Source organism: Bos taurus, chromosome 15 (assembly GCF_002263795.3).
Source record: "Bos taurus isolate L1 Dominette 01449 registration number 42190680 breed Hereford chromosome 15, ARS-UCD2.0, whole genome shotgun sequence".
NCBI classification, from domain to species: Eukaryota; Metazoa; Chordata; class Mammalia; order Artiodactyla; family Bovidae; genus Bos; species Bos taurus.
The window spans coordinates 54752661-54771905 of record NC_037342.1 but is presented as its reverse complement, the minus strand read 5'-3'; the positions used below and the strand labels follow the sequence as shown (position 1 = coordinate 54771905).

General features: G+C 49.2%; 1 protein-coding gene and 1 long non-coding RNA gene across 2 annotated transcripts in view; both read left to right on the top strand.

The window, feature by feature from the left end:
* Nucleotides 1-8403, top strand: part of MAP6 (microtubule associated protein 6) — an 84300-nt gene extending 75897 nt beyond the window's left edge. Inside the window, exon 4 of the mRNA XM_005216258.5 lies at nucleotides 6578-8403. Coding sequence (XP_005216315.2) covers nucleotides 6578-8261 — 1684 coding nt within the window. The 3' untranslated portion in view covers nucleotides 8262-8403. The remainder of the gene's footprint in view (nucleotides 1-6577) is intronic.
* Nucleotides 8404-10106: 1703 nt separating this feature from the next.
* On the top strand, nucleotides 10107-18324 carry LOC101905131 (uncharacterized). The gene is made up of 3 exons (XR_001501949.3): nucleotides 10107-10254; nucleotides 15659-15752; nucleotides 17915-18324. It is a non-coding gene; the product is annotated as an uncharacterized lncRNA (long non-coding RNA).
* The last annotated feature ends 921 nt before the right edge of the window (nucleotides 18325-19245 follow it).

The window sequence follows — 19245 nt, the reverse complement described above, 5'->3', positions numbered from 1 at the left end:
ACCTAACGGGGACATCCCTTTCAGTTCTGGGGTCACACTTTCCAAAGGAAGGGAGCCAACAGAGATGTGTAGTGAGGAGAGCGGAACAGTGAGGGCTCCAAGCTGTGGTGGGGCACATGTTGCCCGGAGAAGTCAGGGATTCGGACACAATTGCTGTCCTTTCAACTACCCTCACGTATCAGTCAACAGGGCATTCTCTGGAAGGGTGACCCCAGAGCACAGGATCCAGAGCAGGGCAGGGATGGGAGGGAGTGGCGCTGACAGAAATCCAGGCTTCTGCTCAGGGTCCTGGCCACAGAGGGTGGGCTGCCTTGTGCAGAGGTGTGCCCTACCCCGCAGACCTGAGCAGCTCAGGCAGCAGCTGGGGCTGGCTGGTGGGGAGACAGCAGCCCAAGTTCAGGAGACCCATGACCCTCAGATCTGTCCTTCCAGCCTGGGCGCCTTCAGATCAGTTCTTCGGAGTTGTGCTTTCTGGGACCAGAGAGGAAGGACTTGCCCAGCACAGTGATGTCTTTGCACTGAAGGAACTTAGGCCTCTCTGGTTGGAGAGACACAGGGAGATGAGGGCTTGGGGCCAAGGCTGGTGGTCCTGGTGCGCAGGGAGCTTTACAGCGTTCGTGGTGTGGTCCCCACAGTGGGGGGCTCCCACCTCCCTCATGCCCACCTGTGCCCCCCAGCACACGGCCTAACCCAGAGCACGGGCTCAGCAAACTTGGTCCAGTGAATGGATAAGAGAGAAAAAACATCAAATATTGATAGAATAAAGAGAAATAGCTCTACGCCAGCTACCCAGTACTCCCACAAATATCTGCCAGGTACTAGGAGCCAGACACTAGATACTCATGATGCACGAGCTGGTGGGGAGAGGCAGGTAATTACCAAACACCATAATAATTGCTAAAATAGAGGCCATGGAGCCTCATGGGAGACAGGGGTGGGACAAGAGTTCTTGTTTTGAGAAAGCCTTGTCTCCCACAATTCTTTATAAGAATAACAAGCCTTTCAAAGGCAGTTTCCTTGACACTCTCCCTCGGGTAGCTGCATCTCTTATAATATGTTGGGAGCTCTGTGTCTGGGAAACGTGCACATCTGTACAGGGCCCTTGGAGGCAGACAGAAGGAGATAAAGCTGTGAAATCGCCTGGCCCACTGTCCCCCCTCCTCCTCCTGCAGGGCCCATGAGGCACAGACAGCCTGGCCCCTCTCAGTCTCTCCTGCCCATCCTTGCTTCAAGTGAGTTTGCTCATCCCTCCCACCGACCCAGTGAATTTTGAGAGGCCTCTGTTAAGACCTGGACCTGCTATTTCTTAGCTGTGTGGCTGTGGGGAGTTGGTTGCCCACTCTGGGCCTGGTTTCCCGTCTGTAGAATAAGACATTGGACCAGATCACCAAGCTCCTTTTGGGACTAATGTTTATGAAATATCTCCTGCATTCCAGGGGTCATGCCATGAGTGTTCCCATAAATGAAGGGGGAATTCTCCCATTTTATAGATTAATAAACTGAAGCTGGAAGCCTGGATGTCCATGATGACATCCGCGGCTAGGATGGACTCGAGTCAGCCTTTGAACCCAGCTCTTCTGGCCGCGAGTCCCGTCAGTGTACTTTCTCCTCCAGCAGGCTGCTCTTCACTGAAAAAGAAATAATCTAGGTTTAAAATACCCAGTACCTAGACTGACATTTGAGTTTCTTTCTTTCTCAGAGCTTTTCAAAGCTGAGGAAGCAGGGGTTTCAAGGATAGGGTCCACAGGCCCCTGATTTCTAAACAAGGCCCTATGCCAGGAACACAGCCTCAACTGGGGCCTGCTGTGATGGTGCATCAGGAGTCAATCTGGGAAGTAAAAAAATCACAGGTGGATTATGAGATTAGAATTGTGTGCAAAGGCAAGTATCAGTGAGGGAAGAAAGCCTTTTCTCCAGTCTCAGGCAGGGCTTGATAATCCTACTTCCAGACTCTAATAAAGCTTGGCTTCAAGGTCAGCGTGTATATACCCAGGAGGCATTGCCTGTCACCATGGAAACAGGAAAACAGGCAGTAAATTAAGTTTCTAAGACTTTGGTTTTCTCATATAACCTAGGAATATTACATTTTGCAAATAGGACAGAGCCCGGTACAGAAAAGCCTCTCATTTATTCATTGATTGGACAAGTCAGAGATTTCCCTGAGTCAGGTACTGTTTTAGGTACAATGATTTACAAAATGGACATGGTCCTGCCCTTTGAACACTTCAGTCTAGAAGGGGAAACATTAATGGAAAAGAATGCAAGTAATTATCTGTGATAAGGGATAGGAAAGAAAATGTCAGGGACCAAGAGAACCTGTACAGTGGCCTGGTCACATCTGCTTCCCTGGAGGATGAGCAGGATTAGCAAGGAAGAGGGAGCGAGAGAATGTCCCAGGAGGAGACAGCAACACATGCGAAGCTGTGAATGAAAGGAGCAGGGCGTGCTGAGAGGCTAGGGCACAGGTGGCTGGAAGGCGATGGGAGCAGGCTGGTCAGCGAGGGAGGGCGGTGGAACAGGGTAAAACTTGTTTATTCTCAGTGCAAGGAGAAGCCTTGAAGATGTCTCAGCAGGAGAAAAGACTTCCTTTGGGGGTTTTTTTTTTTTTTTTGGCTGCACCAGGTCTTAGCTGCAGCATGTAGAATCTAGTTCCCTGACCAAGGATTGAACCCTGCACCCTGCATTGACAGAGCAGAGTCTTAGCCACTGGGCCACCAGGGAAGTGCCAAGGATTTGCTCCTTTTTTTTTATTTCTGTATGAAGACTCTGTTGGAGAAGAGGCCAGAGATACCAGTTAGTGGGCTGTGGCAGTGGTCCACAGAGATGACGGCACAGCTTGGGGGGAAGGTAGGGAGGGAAAGAAATGTGAGTCTTTAGGAGATACATGTGAGGAGCCAGAAAAGATGCTTCCTCATGGATTGAGTGAAGGCTTTGAGGGAGCAGAAGGTATTTAGAATGACTCGGAATTTCTGGCTGGGGCCATGGGATAGATGATGAACCAGGTTTCAGCGATAGTAATTTGTGATTCTGTTTGACCTTTTTTTGTTCCAGGTACTGTGCTGGGCACTGGGGCTGCAGGCCAGGTGGATGGTCCCTGCCTTCAGGGAGCACACAGTCAAATGGGGCGGTGGGGGGGAGCTTTACATGCAACCAGGGTATCTATGAATGCAGGGAGAGACTATAAAATGGTGCTGCAGGGAGATATAGGCAAAACTAATTGGAGCATCCAGGAAGACCTTGTGAGGAGGTAAGATCCGAGCTGAGCCATCAGGGACAGACAGGGGAAAGTGGGTGAAAGAGGGCAATCCAGGCAGCAGAAACAAAGAAACAAACATTGAAAGTATGTCAAGAAGCAAGGGTGGCCAGAGGACAGTGCAAGAGGGTGAGGCTGCAAGGCTGCCCACCACCTTCCTGCCTTCCTCCAGGGCTGCCAGAGGCTCCAGTGAGCTAAAATAATGCGCCTGTGAGCGTCCGGTAAACTCTTACACAGTTACTGTGGTTATGGACTTACTTATGTGAGGCACCAAAGTGAAAGTGAAAGTCACTCAGTCGTGTCCGACTATTTGTGACCCCATGGACTGTAGCCTGCCAGGCTCCTCTGTCCATGGAATTCTCCAGGCCAGGATACTGGAGTGGGTAGCTGTTCCCTTCTCCAGAGGATCTTCCCAACCCAGGGATCAAATGCAGGTCTCCTGCATTGCAGGTGGATTCTTTACCATCTGAGCCACCAGGGAAGCCCATAAGGCACCAAAGCTCCCTACAAATGTCACCAATTATGATTTCAGATCCAAACAGGATCATCTGATCCTCTGTCATAATGCTCTCTGGCATTTGTATTGTCATCCAGTTTACAGATGAGGAAACTGAGGTCTGTTGTGGTCGAGTAATTGCCCAAGATCTGGCAAGGAATAAGCAGCACAGAAGCCAAGAAAAAGCCAGCAGGTCATTCTAGTTTCTGAGAGAGTATACAGGCTGGGAGGCGGGAGGAGCCTGTCCTGTATGCTGTCTTGAGAAGATGTACAGCTGGCTCAAGGCACCAGACCCAGACTCCCGAAGGCTGGACCAGGCCCCTAGGCAGCTGGCCTGTGGGCTGAACATGGCCCATCACCACTCACCAACCACACACCGGCTGCCACCCTGGGTGTGCGGCTCTGTCTCATTCACACAGAGGGCACTGTGAGTGGCGGGGCATTTTACAGATGGGGAGACTGGCAGGCCACCATGGAACCAAGCGATGGCCAGTCAATGTCAATGAGAGTTTTATGTTGCACTTGAGGGTGGTTTTGTTCACAGGAAGACCAACCAAGACTGCTTTGGTTTTAAAAAGAAATGTTTAATTTATAAAAGTAACAAACTTAAAAATCTAGTAAAATGGAACAAACCCTTTTAAGGAGCATTTTATAACTTAATTCAATTCCCCTAAATTTTTTAAATTATTAGTAATTTTTTTAAAAATTAAGCTTAAAAATATGTTTACTATCAATTTGTAATAAAAGTTCATCATTGTTTATAAAATTTATAAAATTGTCTTATATCTTTCAACTTAAAACGACAACTCTAAATTAATTATTCCATTACACATTTTATATTGGAATCACAAAACTAGTCTAAATATAATATGCCAAATATATATATTATAATAATATATTATTATATTAGATATAATATGCAAATTATTTTAAACAGCGTCAATACTTTCAAACTAAACCTACACAGATTTTTTTCCTAAATTTAATACCCCCAAAGGTAATATTATTTATCACTTCTAATCTAATTCTAAATCTTTCCATAATTAAGGACACTTACTAAGGAAACAAGTTTACTAACCAAATCAATATAGAGGTGTATATCAGAGCAATTTTGGGGTTAGCTCATAACTGGCTGAGAATGTTCATTAAGCAGAAAAATGAGGCAAGGCATGGGAACCAGTGGCACAAACATCCAGGGAAAGGTACTTTGCCCTCCATGCTGTGGGTCTGGCCCTCTTTTAAATCTCCATGCCAGCAGAGGACACTGGCCCCATATCCTGCCAGTGGGATAGGTTTTGCAACCCAAGCCCCGAGATCAAGTTAAGCCATAGTCACCTCTTTTGTCTCATGTCTCAGCTTCATCACCCCATTTGGGATGACTCCATCCAGGTAGTTCACTTCCAGATAGGATTATCTAATCAATTTCCTGATGGATTCTCCTCTGAATTCGGTTTTTACTTTTCCTCTCTGGCCAACCACCAAGTATTAGAGGTATTGTAATGCCACTCCTACTAAAGGTAGCCAGCTGTGTCCATGTGACCAGGGCAGTTGTGCTCTGTGTTGTTCTGAACTAGGGAGCCACCCCGGCCCCTCTCTTCCACTGTGATGCTCAAAGACATCCAGAGGGACTGGATGGACAAGATGCCTGTGGCACTCTGTACTCTGTTGAGAAATGTCAGTTCCTAGGAGGCTCAAGATGCTAAATATGGTAAGAAGCTTCTGGACTGGGATGACATGTCAGAATAAAAATAGTCCAAATATGTGTAACTTTACTTCTAAGTAGACAGAAAAATAATAGCAATATTACATAGAACACAGTACAAGGTGATCTATGTATATAACTTCTAATCATCATAAATTTCTGAGTAAATATCATTTTACCCAGTGAACTAGATGACACACCTGAGGCCCAGAGAGACAAAAGCAGAATGAGCTAAGAAAGTGTACATCTAGAAGTCTTACAGGACCTGCTTTAAATGACAGGAACTGTTACAATACTGAAGTGGGTTTAAGTGTAAAGACTTGATTGGCCCAGGGAGAGTAAAGGGGGCCAGAGTGGGGACAGAGCGAGGGGAGCAGGGCCTCTTCACTGTCTGAATGGGGAGTCCCAGCCAGTCACCACCAAATATGCTGCAGGTGACAGTGGGGTACATGGTCTATACAAGAATTTAAAGCTATAATAAAACTGATTAAAAGCTGGTCTGTTTTTTACTGTCACCCCAGCCAGCTGTCCTAAACAATGGGATAAAATACTTTTTACCCTTTTAGGGGAGGTGGGGAAGAGAGACCTTCCCACTGCCCTCTTTCTCTCATGTGTGCCTTGGGACCCCTTGCCCCTCCCACCTGAGCACTTAACAAGGGGGTCAGGGAAAGGGAGGAGTCTGGGAAGCTCTGAGAACAGAAGCATTTTAGCCTGTAGGGTCACCTGAGTGGAGAGCAAAGATGGGCCCCCAGGATGGACCCCACCTATTCTGGAGGAAGGAAGAGAGGCCTGGGGGGAGTGTGGGGTAGACAGGCTGCTAGGATGCCCACTGGAAGACTCTGAGTCCCAGTAGAGTACTGCCACTACCACCTGGGGGCCGCCCTCCATGCCACCTGCTGGTTATAATCAATTGGCAAGCACACTGAATGACCAATTCCCAGCCTGCCTCTCACCCTACCCCACATTCTATACTAAGGATCTGGAGATCAGATCCTCCTCCTGACTCCCCAGCAAGAGCTGCCCTGCCCAGGCTCCACTGGGCAAGACTTAACAGGCAATCTGTGCTCTGCCCTATCCCTGGTCTAAGCGCTGGCCCTCACAGTGACAACCTCTCTCTCCTCTGCAGGAGCCAGGTCGAACCCACCAGGGATTCACCTAAGAATCAAGGTCCTGTAGCCACAGAGCCAGACAAGGATCAAGGTCCAGTGGGCCCGGGGCCTCTGAAAGATCAAGGTCCTGGGATCCAAGAGCCTTCAAAGGGTCAAGGCCCCACAGTCCCAGAGCCTCTGAAGGATCAAGCTCCTGTGGTCCCGGAGCCTCTGAAAGATCTAGGTCCCATACTCCCTGCATCAATTAAGGATCAAGATCACACTGTCCCTGAGCCTTTAAAGAAAGAAGGTTCTGTGATCCCAGCATCAGTCAAGGACCAAGATTCCTTGGCCCCCATGCCTCTAAAGAATCAAAGTCCTATGGTTCCAGCAAGAATTGAAGATGAAGGTTCCATGGTACCAGAGCTTCTGAAGGATCAAGGCCCCACGGCCTCTGCACCTGTTAAGGACCAAGGTCCCCTGGTCCCAGCACCTGTCAAGGACCAAGGCCCTGTGGTCCCTGAGCCTGTGGATCAAGGCCCCATGGTCCCAGCGCCTATCAAGGACCAAGGCCCCACGGTCCCTGAGACTGTGGATCAAGGCCCCATGGTTCCAGCACCTGTCAAGGACCAAGGCCCCATGGTCCCGGAGCCTGTGGATCAAGGCCCCATGGTCTCAGCACCTGTCAAGGACCAAGGCCCCACGGTCCCTGAGCCTGTAGATCAAGGCCCCATGGTCTCAGCACCTGTCAAGGACCAAGGCCCCATGGTCCCTGAGCCTGTGGATCAAGGCCCCATGGTCCCAGCACCTGTCAAAGACCAAGGCCCCATGGTCCCTGAGCCTGTGGATCAAGGCCCCATGGTCCCAGCACCTGTCAAAGACCAAGGCCTCACGGTCCCTGAGCCTGTGGATCAAGGCCCCATGGTCTCAGCACCTGTCAAGGACCAAGGCCCCACGGTCCCTGAGCCTGTGGATCAAGGCCCCATGGTCCCAGCACCTGTCAAAGACCAAGGCCCCATGGTCCCTGAGCCTGTGGATCAAGGCCCCATGGTCCCAGCACCTGTCAAAGACCAAGGCCCCACGGTCCCTGAGCCTGTGGATCAAGGCCCCATGGTCTCAGCACCTGTCAAGGACCAAGGCCCCACAGTCCCTGAGCCTGTGGATCAAGGCCCCATGGTCCCAGCACCTGTCAAAGACCAAGGCCCCACGTTCCCTGAGCCTGTGGATCAAGGCCCCATGGTCCCAGCACCTGTCAAAGACCAAGGCCCCATGGTCCTAGCACCTGTCAAGGACAAAGGTCCTATGGTCCCAGAGCAACTGAAGGATCCAAGTGCCATGGTCATAGAACCTGTGAAGAAGGAAGGTTCTGTGCTTTCTGAGTCTGTAGAGAAACAAGGGTTAGTGGTCCCACAGCTGGTCAAAGATCAAGGGAGAGGGGTCTCAGAACTTCTGAAGGATCATGAGTCTGTGACTGCAGCGCCTGTCAAGGATCAACGCCCCGTGGTCCTGGAGCCTGTCAAGAGTCAAGTTCCTATAATCCCGGTGCCTCTGAAAGATCAAGATCCTCAGGTGCCACCAGCAGCAAAGGACCAAGGTCCTGTGGTTCCTAAGCCTCTGAAGACTCAAGGTCTCAGGAGCCCTCAGCTGCCCACGGTCCCACCACCACCTCCAGTCATGATCCCAACTGTTCCCCATGCAGAATATGTCGATGGTTCCCCTTGACACTCACCCCTTGACATACCAAAGAAGGAGCTGGAGGTGAGAGTGCTCCCTCTCAGGGGCAGCGAAGACACTTATTTAATCTGCATGAAACACATATTGTATAGTCTTGCTGGAATCTAATAAAACTGGTCCCTCTGGCTCACCAGTGTCTCTCTGGATTCATTTGAGCGTGTGTGTGTGTGTGTGTGTGTGTGTGTGTACCATGCATACTGGAGAGCCAGCATGCAGGGCTCTGCATTTATTCATTTGGGCCATCTGAGAAATCCCCAGCTCCTGTGAGTTGTCAGCATGAGATGGGAGTAGGTGGGAGATGCTAGGATCCTGACAACTGGACCCCATTGTGAGGGTGTAGGCAGGACATACTTGTCTTTCCCCTTCACTGTCACACTCCAACCACATTGCACTTGTGACACCACAGGTAGGGGGTAGGACTTCTGCACATCAGGCAATTATCTACCACTAGCTGGGGATCCTATATTTAACTCAATTCTGACACTATCTACCTAGAGACAGCATTAGCTCCCACGGGTTAAGAGCTTCATCGTACAAGCCTGCCTCCTTGTCTCCCCAACTTCAGATGCCAAGTGCAAGTCCCAGGCTATACCTTGTACTTCTAACTGACTTGCTTTAATCAGGGTTCCCACAACTCTCTGCTTGGGTTCAATAGTTTGCTAGAATGGCTCACAGAACTCAGGGAAACATTTATGTTTACTGGTTTATCCTAAAAGGATAAATAACACACCAAGGTGGAGAAAAGAATAGGGTAATGTATAGAGGAAGGGGGACACAGCCTCCATGCCCTGGCCAGGCACACCACCCTCCCAGTAACTCCAGCAACCTGGAAGATCTTCGAACCTCAAACTTTGGGGATTTTTATGACAACTTCATCATGTTGGCATAATGGAACATTAATTCTGTCTCCAGCCCCTCTCCCCTTCCCAGCAGATGGAAGGTGGGGCTGAAAATTCCAAGCTTCTAATTGTGACTTTGTGTTTCTGGCGACCAGCTTCCATCCCGAAGCTATCCAGGAGACCACCAAGAGTCTCCTCATTAAAACAAAAGACATTCCTGGACTTCCCTGGTGGTCCAGTAGTTAAGAATCTGCCTGACAAAACAGGGGATATAGGTTTGATCCCTGGTTTGGGAAAATTCCACATGCTGAGGGGCAACTAAGCCTGTACTCCACAACTACTGAGCCCACGCTCCGCAACAAGAAAAGCCACTGCAATGAGAAACCCACACACCACAACCAGAGAATAGCCCTCACTTGCCACAACTGGAGGAAACCCGTGCACAACAATGAAGACCCAGTGCCGTGAATAAATAAATTTTTAAATAAAATAAAACAAAAGACACCTATCACCTAAGAAATTCCAAGAGTTTTAAGAGCTCTGTGCCAGGAACCAGGGGCAGAGACCAACACGTCTATTTTCTATTATTTCACAGGTCAAGTTCCATGAAAGCCTAGGTACCAAACAGATATCAAACCACAGCAGGCTGAGTCCTGGATTGTTCAGAGCAGAAGCCTACAGAGGAAAATGGGAACAGGGGCCCAGCTGGCCCAGGTTAATTCTGGATGACAGTTGTTTGCCAAGGGTCCCGAAGGTCATCCAGAGGTCGTGCTTCTTGAGAAAACTAGGCCTCCGATCAGAAGAGTCCCAGGACACTCATGAAGCAGATCCTAGCATTTGCTAGTCCTCACTCAGTATCCAGGACAGCTCAGCCAGGACTTCTCAAACAGTGCCTGAAATCCCCCACTCATTCATGCACGCAGTTTGACTTGTCCTTAGCACCCACTTTGTGACTCACTCCGTGCTGGGCATGAGGTCACAGAGGTAAAGAAGTCCTACTTCGGACAATAAAAGCTGGTGTCAGATGAAGCCCTAGGCCAACTAAAGGCCCGACTTTGAGAGGAGAGTGAAGAAAAAATGTCTAGCAGGGGCAGTCAGGAAAGCTTCTCAGACAAAGTAGCCATGAAGTACAGACAGCAGAGGTAGGAAGGGGTATCATGGATGTGGCCGGGGCAGGGGTGGGCGGGCAAGGTAAGCCCCCCTCTGGAAGTCCTTGAATGAAAGAAACCTGATTTGCATGAGGGATTGACCAAGGAGTGTAGCAGGCCTCTGAAGTAGACAACTGAGAGCAGGCAGGGGTGACCAGTTTTCTGAAGCCCAGGATGTCAGGGGGGAAGTCGGGTGGAGGGGAGCCAGTCCTGTAGGCTGTGAGTGTATCACTGGGAAAAAAGCTGGGGGGCTGCTGGAGGCTAAAGCCCACCTTGCCCATAGGTGCTTCCTGCTAGAATCCCACTGGTGTAAGTCACAGTAGCCTACCCTTTAAAGCCCAAAGCCCTGGGACTTCCCTGGTGGTCAAGCGGTTAAGAATCTGCTTTCCAATGCAGGGGATATGGGTTTGACCCCTGGTCAGGGAACTAAGATCCCACATGGCACTTAAGCCAGTGCCTTCTAGAGCCTGCATGCCACAATGAAAGATCCTACCTGCCACAACAAAGACCTGATGCAGCCAAATAAACGAATATTTTTAAAACAAATAAAAAGGAACCAAAGTCCTCAGGGGCCTGGGACCCTTGGGGAAGCAGCAACTGTTGCCTCCAACAAAGCTGGCTCCCAAGGAACACTCCTACCCCTTTAAGACTTTTGAGACCCCTTATGGTCATTAACCCCTTTAAAGGTCTCTTCTTTTTTTTCTTTTTGGTTGCATCCTGTAGCTTGTGGGATCTTAGTTTCATGATCCAACCCATGCCCCCATGCATTGAGTCTTAACCACTGGACCACCAGGGAAATCCCAAAGGGCTCTTTTTAAAGGAGCACAGGTTGGTTCTTACAGAGAAATCACAGGAAGTACTGATGATTTCCAAATGGTCCGATTTTCTAAGCAACTGACCCCAAGCCTGTCTCCTCACTCTATTCCTAATAGCACCAGGGTTTTCTGCCCCCACTAGCCACTTCTATGGAGAAGGCAATGGCTCCCCACTCCAGTACTCTTGCCTGAAAAATCCAATGGACAGAGGAGCCTGGTAGGCTGCAGTACATGGGGTTGCTAAGATCAGACATGACTGAACGACCTCACTTTCACTTTTCACTTTCATGCATTGGAGAAGGAAATGGCAACCCACTCCAGTGTTCTTGCTGGGAGAATCCCAGGGACGGGGGAGCCTGGTGGGCTGCCACTTATGGGGTCGCACAGAGTCGGACACGACTGAAGCAACTTAGCAGCAGAAGCAGCAGCCACTTCTATAAACACACACACCCACACACACCGATTATGAGGATTCTTCCTGGCCCATCACAAGTTTACTGCTATATGAATTCTAATAGGGCCCTGCAGACAAGACAAGGCCACACTGAGGCTAAAGCAGTATTGTGTATGGATACCACCCCTCCTCCTTTCAGCTCTCCCTCTGACCCACACACCCAGTCCCAAGTCACACACATTTCCGTGGGCCAGGCAGATGGTGCTATCTCTGAATGGGCAACATCTCACCTGGGGAAAATGTCCAGAAAGCCATAGGCTACCAGGGCTCCCCCTCTGAAGTGAGAGCTGCCTGGAAACAAGATCTGGGAGTCAGCCCCCCATGGCCCCTGCTAAGCTTCCTCAGGGACAGTGTCAGAATGGAAAGAGAAGTGGACCCAGCCTGAGGCTCTGGTGACTTGTTAAAGGTAGGAAGAGAAAGGCACAAAGGAAGCTGAGGAAGTGCTCGTCCAAAGCTGTATGGAGAAACCAGGGCCTGTGGTGCCAGGAGTGATTCAATACGGAGATGATGCCCAGCGTCAAAAGCTGAGAGAGAGTGCAACTCAGTCGAAAGGTGAGGGAGAGGAAGCTGTGGAATTTGGCAGCTTCCGCTTAGGAGCAGGTCGACCTCCAGTCCAGCGCCAGCCACTTGTTTCCTCATCTGTAGAATGGTCCTGATGATAAGAGGAAATTCTGAGGCCGAAAACCTCCAGCCCAGGGTTGAGCTGCAGGCCGCCGCCTCACCTGCATCACGCCGAGCTCTCCACTGCATTGGAAGAAGGCCTAGTGAAAGGGCGGGGCTCAAGGTCCGCGTTCTGGGCTGGGGCAGGGAGAGGCGGGAAATTAACTAGAGCTCAGCCCTTCTCAGATACAGACTTCGTCCTTGACCTCGTTCTTCCCAGGGGCAGCCATTTCCCAGCCCCTCCCCTGCACGCATTGTCCCCACCCTTCTCTGTCTCTCCCCTTCGCTGTCTGGCGAATCCAGACTAAGGACCCGGACTGGCCGCAGCCAGCAACCCCGCCCACACAGACGCGGCTGCCTGAGAGAGGGCGGCGCCCCTGCTTTGGAAGCCTGCAGGGTTCCGCGACTCGGAGCACGAAGATGCTCAGTCTCCGCTCAAGAGCCTCGAACCTGGCTCCAGGCTCCGAATCTGGGGATCGGACGTGGCCCCAGGGCTGTAAACTCTAAGCTCGCACCGCCAGCCCCGGTTCCAGTTGCCAAAGCTTCGGGGCGCGGGGTCTGGCCCTGGGGTAGAGAAGGCTGCCTAGAGAAGCCTGGGGACCCGCAGACGCGCGCCACCCGAAGGCGGGTCCGAGGGGCCCTTTAGGAGCTGGGGGGAGGCCTCGCTGGAGCCCCTGGTGGCTGATCTGAGGAAAGACTGATATTTAACTCCTCTCGCGCTGTGATCCCCGCCCTTAACACCTGGGGGTGCGAGGGCGGGTACCGCCGGAGCACATTTTTGGCATTCTCAGTAGCAAGGAGACGGCGCTTGCGGATTCGGGGCAGATCACAGGGCCAAGTCCTATTCCAGCAGCACCTTCCGCAGTCTTTGTGGCGGCGAGGATGGACATCCAGAGGAAGGGGATGGGGAATGCACCCCAGTCTCAGTCCGAAACCTGGGGGGGTAAATTGCATCCATTTCCAGCCTCTGCTTCCAGTCTGCCACTAAGACCTATGCCCTCTGCCAGCTAAATAAATAATGAATCTGCCCTCTTTTGTGTATCTCTATGGCCACCCCCTCTTACCTCACACATATCACAGTTTGCAAATCTGTATGTGAATTACCTGATGGCACGCAGGATGTAAGAAAGGAGGAATTTTCTTATTTTGACAAATCAAATCAAATCTAGTTGAAGCTCCTCCTCTCCCTGCCAGGGTAGGCAGGAACTCTAATTAATCTTAGTCACTTTCCTGAAGCCTCCCCCCTCCCTAGGTCCAAGAGGCTTAGGCCTCTTGGAAGACACGTGATGGTTATCATGATGGCTGCCCCAACCCAGCTAGAGGGGCACTGCAGGCCCCATGCCCCTGAGCCATGCTTGGCTGGGGAGCTCCCTAAGCCTGCCCAGGTTGTGTGGTGTTAACATCGTTCCCCAGATATTCCTGCCACCACCCACATCCCTCAGAGGCCCCATAATCCAGACCCCCAGCTCCCCACCCTTTCTAAACACTCCTGTTCCCAAGTCAGGCCATTGTCAAAACCTACACTTTTACCCCCTCTCCATCTAGGCTCATGCAGTTTAACATCCTCCATGGACTTAGAACTAATTCTTGGGGGGCAAGGGCTGAACCATTGTGTATTCTCACTTACAACATATGAACATTCCAGCTTCTCCACATTCTTGTCAACACTTGTTATTGTCAATCTTTTTTTATTATAGCAGTGATTTCTTTGCCTATTCCAGAATCTTCCAATCTTTCTTACACACCCAATAGATATGTAATAACTGTGTGTTGAACAGATGAATAGGAAAACAGGAAACGGCAGGTTTAAGCAGGAGGACAAGCTCAGTCTGGTACATGTTGAGTGGGACATGCTTTTGAGACAAGGAGAGAGGTATCTAGGAGACTTCTGGATATTGTAGTCTCAGTCTGGAACAGGAGTCTGAGATGAAGGCAGAGATGGGGATCTCATTAAAATGTGGGCTTCGCTAGCCCTGGGAAGTTATGTGAGGCCATGAGAAAGGCTGCATTTACCCAGGGAGAGTGTGGAAAGTGAGGGAAAGGTCCAAGACAGAGTTTGGGGAAGCACCAACATTTCAGGGGTAGGAGAGGAAGGAGGCTCTGAGCAGAGCATGCCACGGAGCAGCAGCAAGGTCAGAGGAGAACTGGAAAAGATTCACCTTGGAGAAAGCATCAAGGAAGTACAGGTCAACAGGATCAGAGACATGAGTGCTTCCCTATGAGACAGATTATTAAAAACATCCGTTGAACAAAATGGGTAAGTTGTCAATACAGTTGAAGTTGAAACTGTCAATACTATTGAAGTTTTGTGATGGGTACTTGAAAGTTCATTACACTATCCTCTCAACTTTCATGCACATTTGAAATTGTCCATATTTCCAAAGTGATTTTTTAAAGTATCCATTGGACCAACCATAAGGAGATTACTGGTGAACTTGGCAATTGCATAGTCTCTGGAGGGAGAAGAAACCCAATTCCAATAATAGAGGATTTTCTCATATCTGACTCAGGACTCACCAATATTCCAGTAAGCAATCACTGGGCACATACACCCAAGTATTCTTGGGAAAAGAGAAGATTGTGTGTGACAGTCATTAATTTTTCATAGCTGTTGGTACCTCCACACAGGGACTTTTTCTCAGCAGGCCCAGCAGCCAGCCAGGAGCTCTTCCTCAAAAGGAGGAAAATTGTTTACCAAGGAGTGCCTGGCTTTGCTCCTGACTCCTAGACACTCCACTGCGGTTCTTTTCTCAGGGTTTGCCACAGGCTGACTTCATCCCCATCTGCTGCAAACACATGAATCACTTTGCATCAGCTGAGTCATCAAGGCTATGAGAAAGAGCTGCCTGCCCTTCAGCCTGGACATCTGGAAGCCTTCTTTTGCTCTGCTGCTGCTGCTGCTAAGTTGCTTCAGTCATGTCCGACTCTGTGCAGCCTCCCACCAGGCTCCCCCGTCCCTGGGATTCTCCAGGCAAGAACACTGGAGTGGGTTGCCATTTCCTTCTCCAATGCTCCACTTGAAGCTGGCAACCTTACTGGTTACTCTGTAAATGAAATGAATCAGAGCAGCACTCCAAAATGTGACATATATTGCCACCAAAATACATGGAAACCCAGCAAGTATGCTTCTTTCTTACTTCTACTAGGAAGCAGAAAGTACAGCAAGTTCCTTTTACTTTGCAGGATGTGATAATGTTATATGTTAACTTTACTAGGCCACTGGATGCCAAGATATTTGGTCAAACATTATTCCAGGTGTGTTTGTAAAGAATGAGATTAACATTAGACTTATAGATGGAATAAAGCAGATTGCCCTTCCCAGTATGGGTGGATCTCATCTAATCTGTTGAAATAGAACAAAGGACTGAGTAAGGCAACAATTGCTGTCTGCCTGGCTATCTTCAAGCTGGAATGTTGGTCTTCTCCTACCTTCAGACTGGAACTAACCATCACTTCTCCTGCTTTTCAGGCCTTCAAACTTGAACTGAAACTATACCACTGGAACTCCTAGCTCTCCAGCTTACAGACAGATGATCACAGGACTTTTCAGCTTCAATAATCCAGTGAGCCAGTTCCTTATAATACATCTCCTTATATCTCTCTATCTCTATATACATCTATCTATAGCTGTGTCTTCTATTCATTTTGTTTCTCTAAAGAACCCCAACTAGTATCTCTTTCCTGGCATGATCCAGAGCACTGAACACCCAGAAACTTCACTCGGGTGGCAGGCCCCTATGTTCTTATGGGATTCATCTCCCATTATCAGCACATTTTTTAATCTTAAAGTATCTGCTACATTTAACTCTCTGAATCCTAGGAACATGATGTTATCAATGTACTAGACATTCTGCGTCTGTGTTATGGAAGGATGATCAGGTTACATTGTAACAGAGAATCAGAGACTTGGGGAATTTCAAGACAAGATGAGAAAGCTGTATTGCTGCCCCTGCCAAGAAAAATAAAGCTGCTTCTGGTATTTTCTATAGAGAAAGATTAAAATAAAATTCTTTTTCAGATAAATAGTTTTCATATTAAATGACCAAAAAATATGTATATTTGCTCCCATAAAAAGACTACACCTATTCATTCTTAAAAACAAAGACTGCACCTAGAATGGGAGCTGCTGGAATCATTATTTGGCATCATCTGAGTAAGCTTATGGTAATTCCCTGTTCATCCTCCAAGACTTATGCCTTCTGCACAGACTGAAGAAGTAAGTCAAGCGAGATGCAATAGAAAGTAGCTTGCATCACTCAAGTCTTTGATGAGGGCACAAATTTCTGTAATTTTCCTGGATTTGCACCATTACTTTGGGTTATTGATCAGTAAGAAGAAAAAGTTCCAGAAGCTTCCACTTGGCCCTTTCTACCATAATGGCCCTTATCCACAGGTCTACAGGAGCATGTGTGCTGTAAATTCCAATTATACTGCCTGAAACTAAAAATGCAATGGCAGGATGAGTCCAAGCACCATGCCTGGACTGAAGTCAGACTCCAGCTGTCACCCGACACATGTGAACCTCTACACAGTGGTGTTCTGTGTTCTCAGGAATTAGCATTAGGTAGACTCAAGTCCTGCTAATCCTGAAAAGCCTGTGTGTTTTCCTTTCACAGAGCACAGTTCTCTGGCAAATGGTCTAGGACCCTTTGTGGAAGGTAGGCTAAAAGGAAGATTTACCGTATGGATCTGGGGTTCTGTTGAAGGGCTCACTCTGAAGGGTACTGGCCTCCCTTCCTTTCAAGGGGCTTTGGGTGAGGGACCAAAGTTCTCTTTCATAATGGGTCAGATCAGGTTTTTGCTAGCAGGACTGGAGGGTTTTGCTTTGTTGTTTCTGTTACACAGATTAAGGAGGACTTAGAGGCTGCCTGTTTATTCCCTTTGGTCTTATTTGGCCCTTAAACGATTAGTCTTTGCTGAAGACATCTGTGGGTTAGATTTTTCTGTGTATCACTTGGCATCTGCTGTCCCAGGTGGCCAAGTGCTGCTGTGTGTGCTCTGCTCCCCTGGGATCCCATCATTTCCGCTAAAATTATGGAGTCCGTTTCTGTGACAGTGTCTCTCACTAGCATCCCTAGCCTGCAGAGAAAAGTACTACATCAGCTTCAAAGATGCTCCCCTCACTGACGTGTTTCTCCATGCCTTGGTGAAGGGAATTTCCTCCAGGCTGTCTAAGAGGAAGTTGGGACTGTGGAACTTGGCTTGGGGGGTATGTGAGTGGATCACACAGGGTAAACCACATCAACATTGCTCCCTCCCTTAGCACTGGATTCCTTCCTCTATGTTAAAGCAAAGAATTCTGGCATTTCAATATCAAGCATAGACCTCAGCTGAATCCAGGTTTCTGTCAACCAACTAAGCAAATAATGAAAACCACTCCTAGGTGCTCAAACTAGCACACTGACTCTGGAATCGGAGGCAAACATACTCACATCGATAGTCCACCCCAGTGAAAATTATGTTCCTCCGTCCAAGGATGAGCACCCACAGACAACATCCCCACAAACATTATCCAGACTTTTGGGTGATATATTAATAAATTAGCAAAACCTTGCAATTCTGATGTGGATGCTTCTTCCTCCCCGATCTGACTCTGGAACTAGTCCCCTGAGGCAGGAAAGCATCTAAATCCAGTTATGGGACTAGAGACAATGGGGCTTGGACATGAAGAGGGTTGGCCGCCCCTTGGGGAGTAGATTGAAATCATGCCCACGATATTTTGCAGCTCCTTTCATCCAGAGGTAGAGTCTCTTCCTCACGCCTTGAATCCTGGCTGGCTTGGTGTCTTGCTTTGACAAACAGAATGAGATGGAAGCAACATGATTGAAGCTGCAGAGCTCAGGCCTCAGAGGCTTAGCTCCTGCCTTCATCATCTGAGAATCCTGAGGCCACCACTGTGCCAGGAAGAAGATGGAGATGCAGGACCACATGAGAGAGAAGCTCAGCGCCCGGCCATTCCAGCTGAGCCCGGCATCTAGTGGATGCAGTCACCGGAGCCAACCCAGACCAGACCAGTGGAATAACCACCCAGCCAACCCACAACACTGTGAAAAAGAACGAATTGTCATTTTAAGCCACTAAGTGTGGAGTGGTTTGTTTCTCTGCAATAAACAACTGAAACACTTTGCAGGGTAACTTCCAAGACAAGGTCATTTCAAGGTCTTCAGGGAAGGCAGCTTGTGCTGCACGGGGATTTAGTGGAGCTAGGGGTGTTCTAAATCATGCAAATCCTCCCATATGGCCTCTAATTCCCACCCTGAGATCGGTGCCCTAAATTTCACCCGAGATCTAGCAGTGACATGAATGCAACTGACAAACTGACAATGTAATTTGTTGACTGCAGCATCAAAGTCCCGTCTTGGTTAAGTTATATAACATAGCTTAGCACTCCCCTCCTGCTCTCGGGCCTCTTCTCCCCTCCCCCGCTGAGTTTGTCATCTCTGGCTTAAGCCAAGACTAGGTTAATGGAGAAATGACATGGAAAAAAAAGAAAAGTCTGACCACTTCTCAGTAGGTGTATTTGAAGTGTCAAAACACTTGCCAATTCTTGCTGAAACAGCGGGTGGGTTAGCTCGTGCCTAAACACGTGGACTGTATACTCCCCTTAGAAATGAGACACCGGAGGTAGGCATGTGGAGGAGCTGAGCAGACATGTCCATGACAGAGAGGAAGGAAGAAAGGTGACAGCAAGTGCTAGTGAAGGTCCAAAAACCGTCCCCCGCCAAGAGCATCTGGAGGGAATGTTCGGTGTGTGCTGCCCAGAGAGGCTTCTATAGGGCCCTGGGAGCGCAGAGATGGCCAGACTTCTGACAGGGCCCAGGGAGGGTCTCCAGGGAGCCAGTAACCTTTGAGACAGGCTTTGAAGGATGAGTAGGGCATCCATGGGCAGAGGTGAGGGAGGCATGATGCCGGCAGAAGAGGCCGCAGGAGAGAGGGGAGAGGGAGGGAAGTCCAGGGGAGGCATAAGTCAAGCTCTGGGGAGAGGAGGGAAATTGGAGGAGTGGGAGAGGCAAAACCAGCTGATCTGTTCCTGCAAAAACATTCACTGAAAAAGTG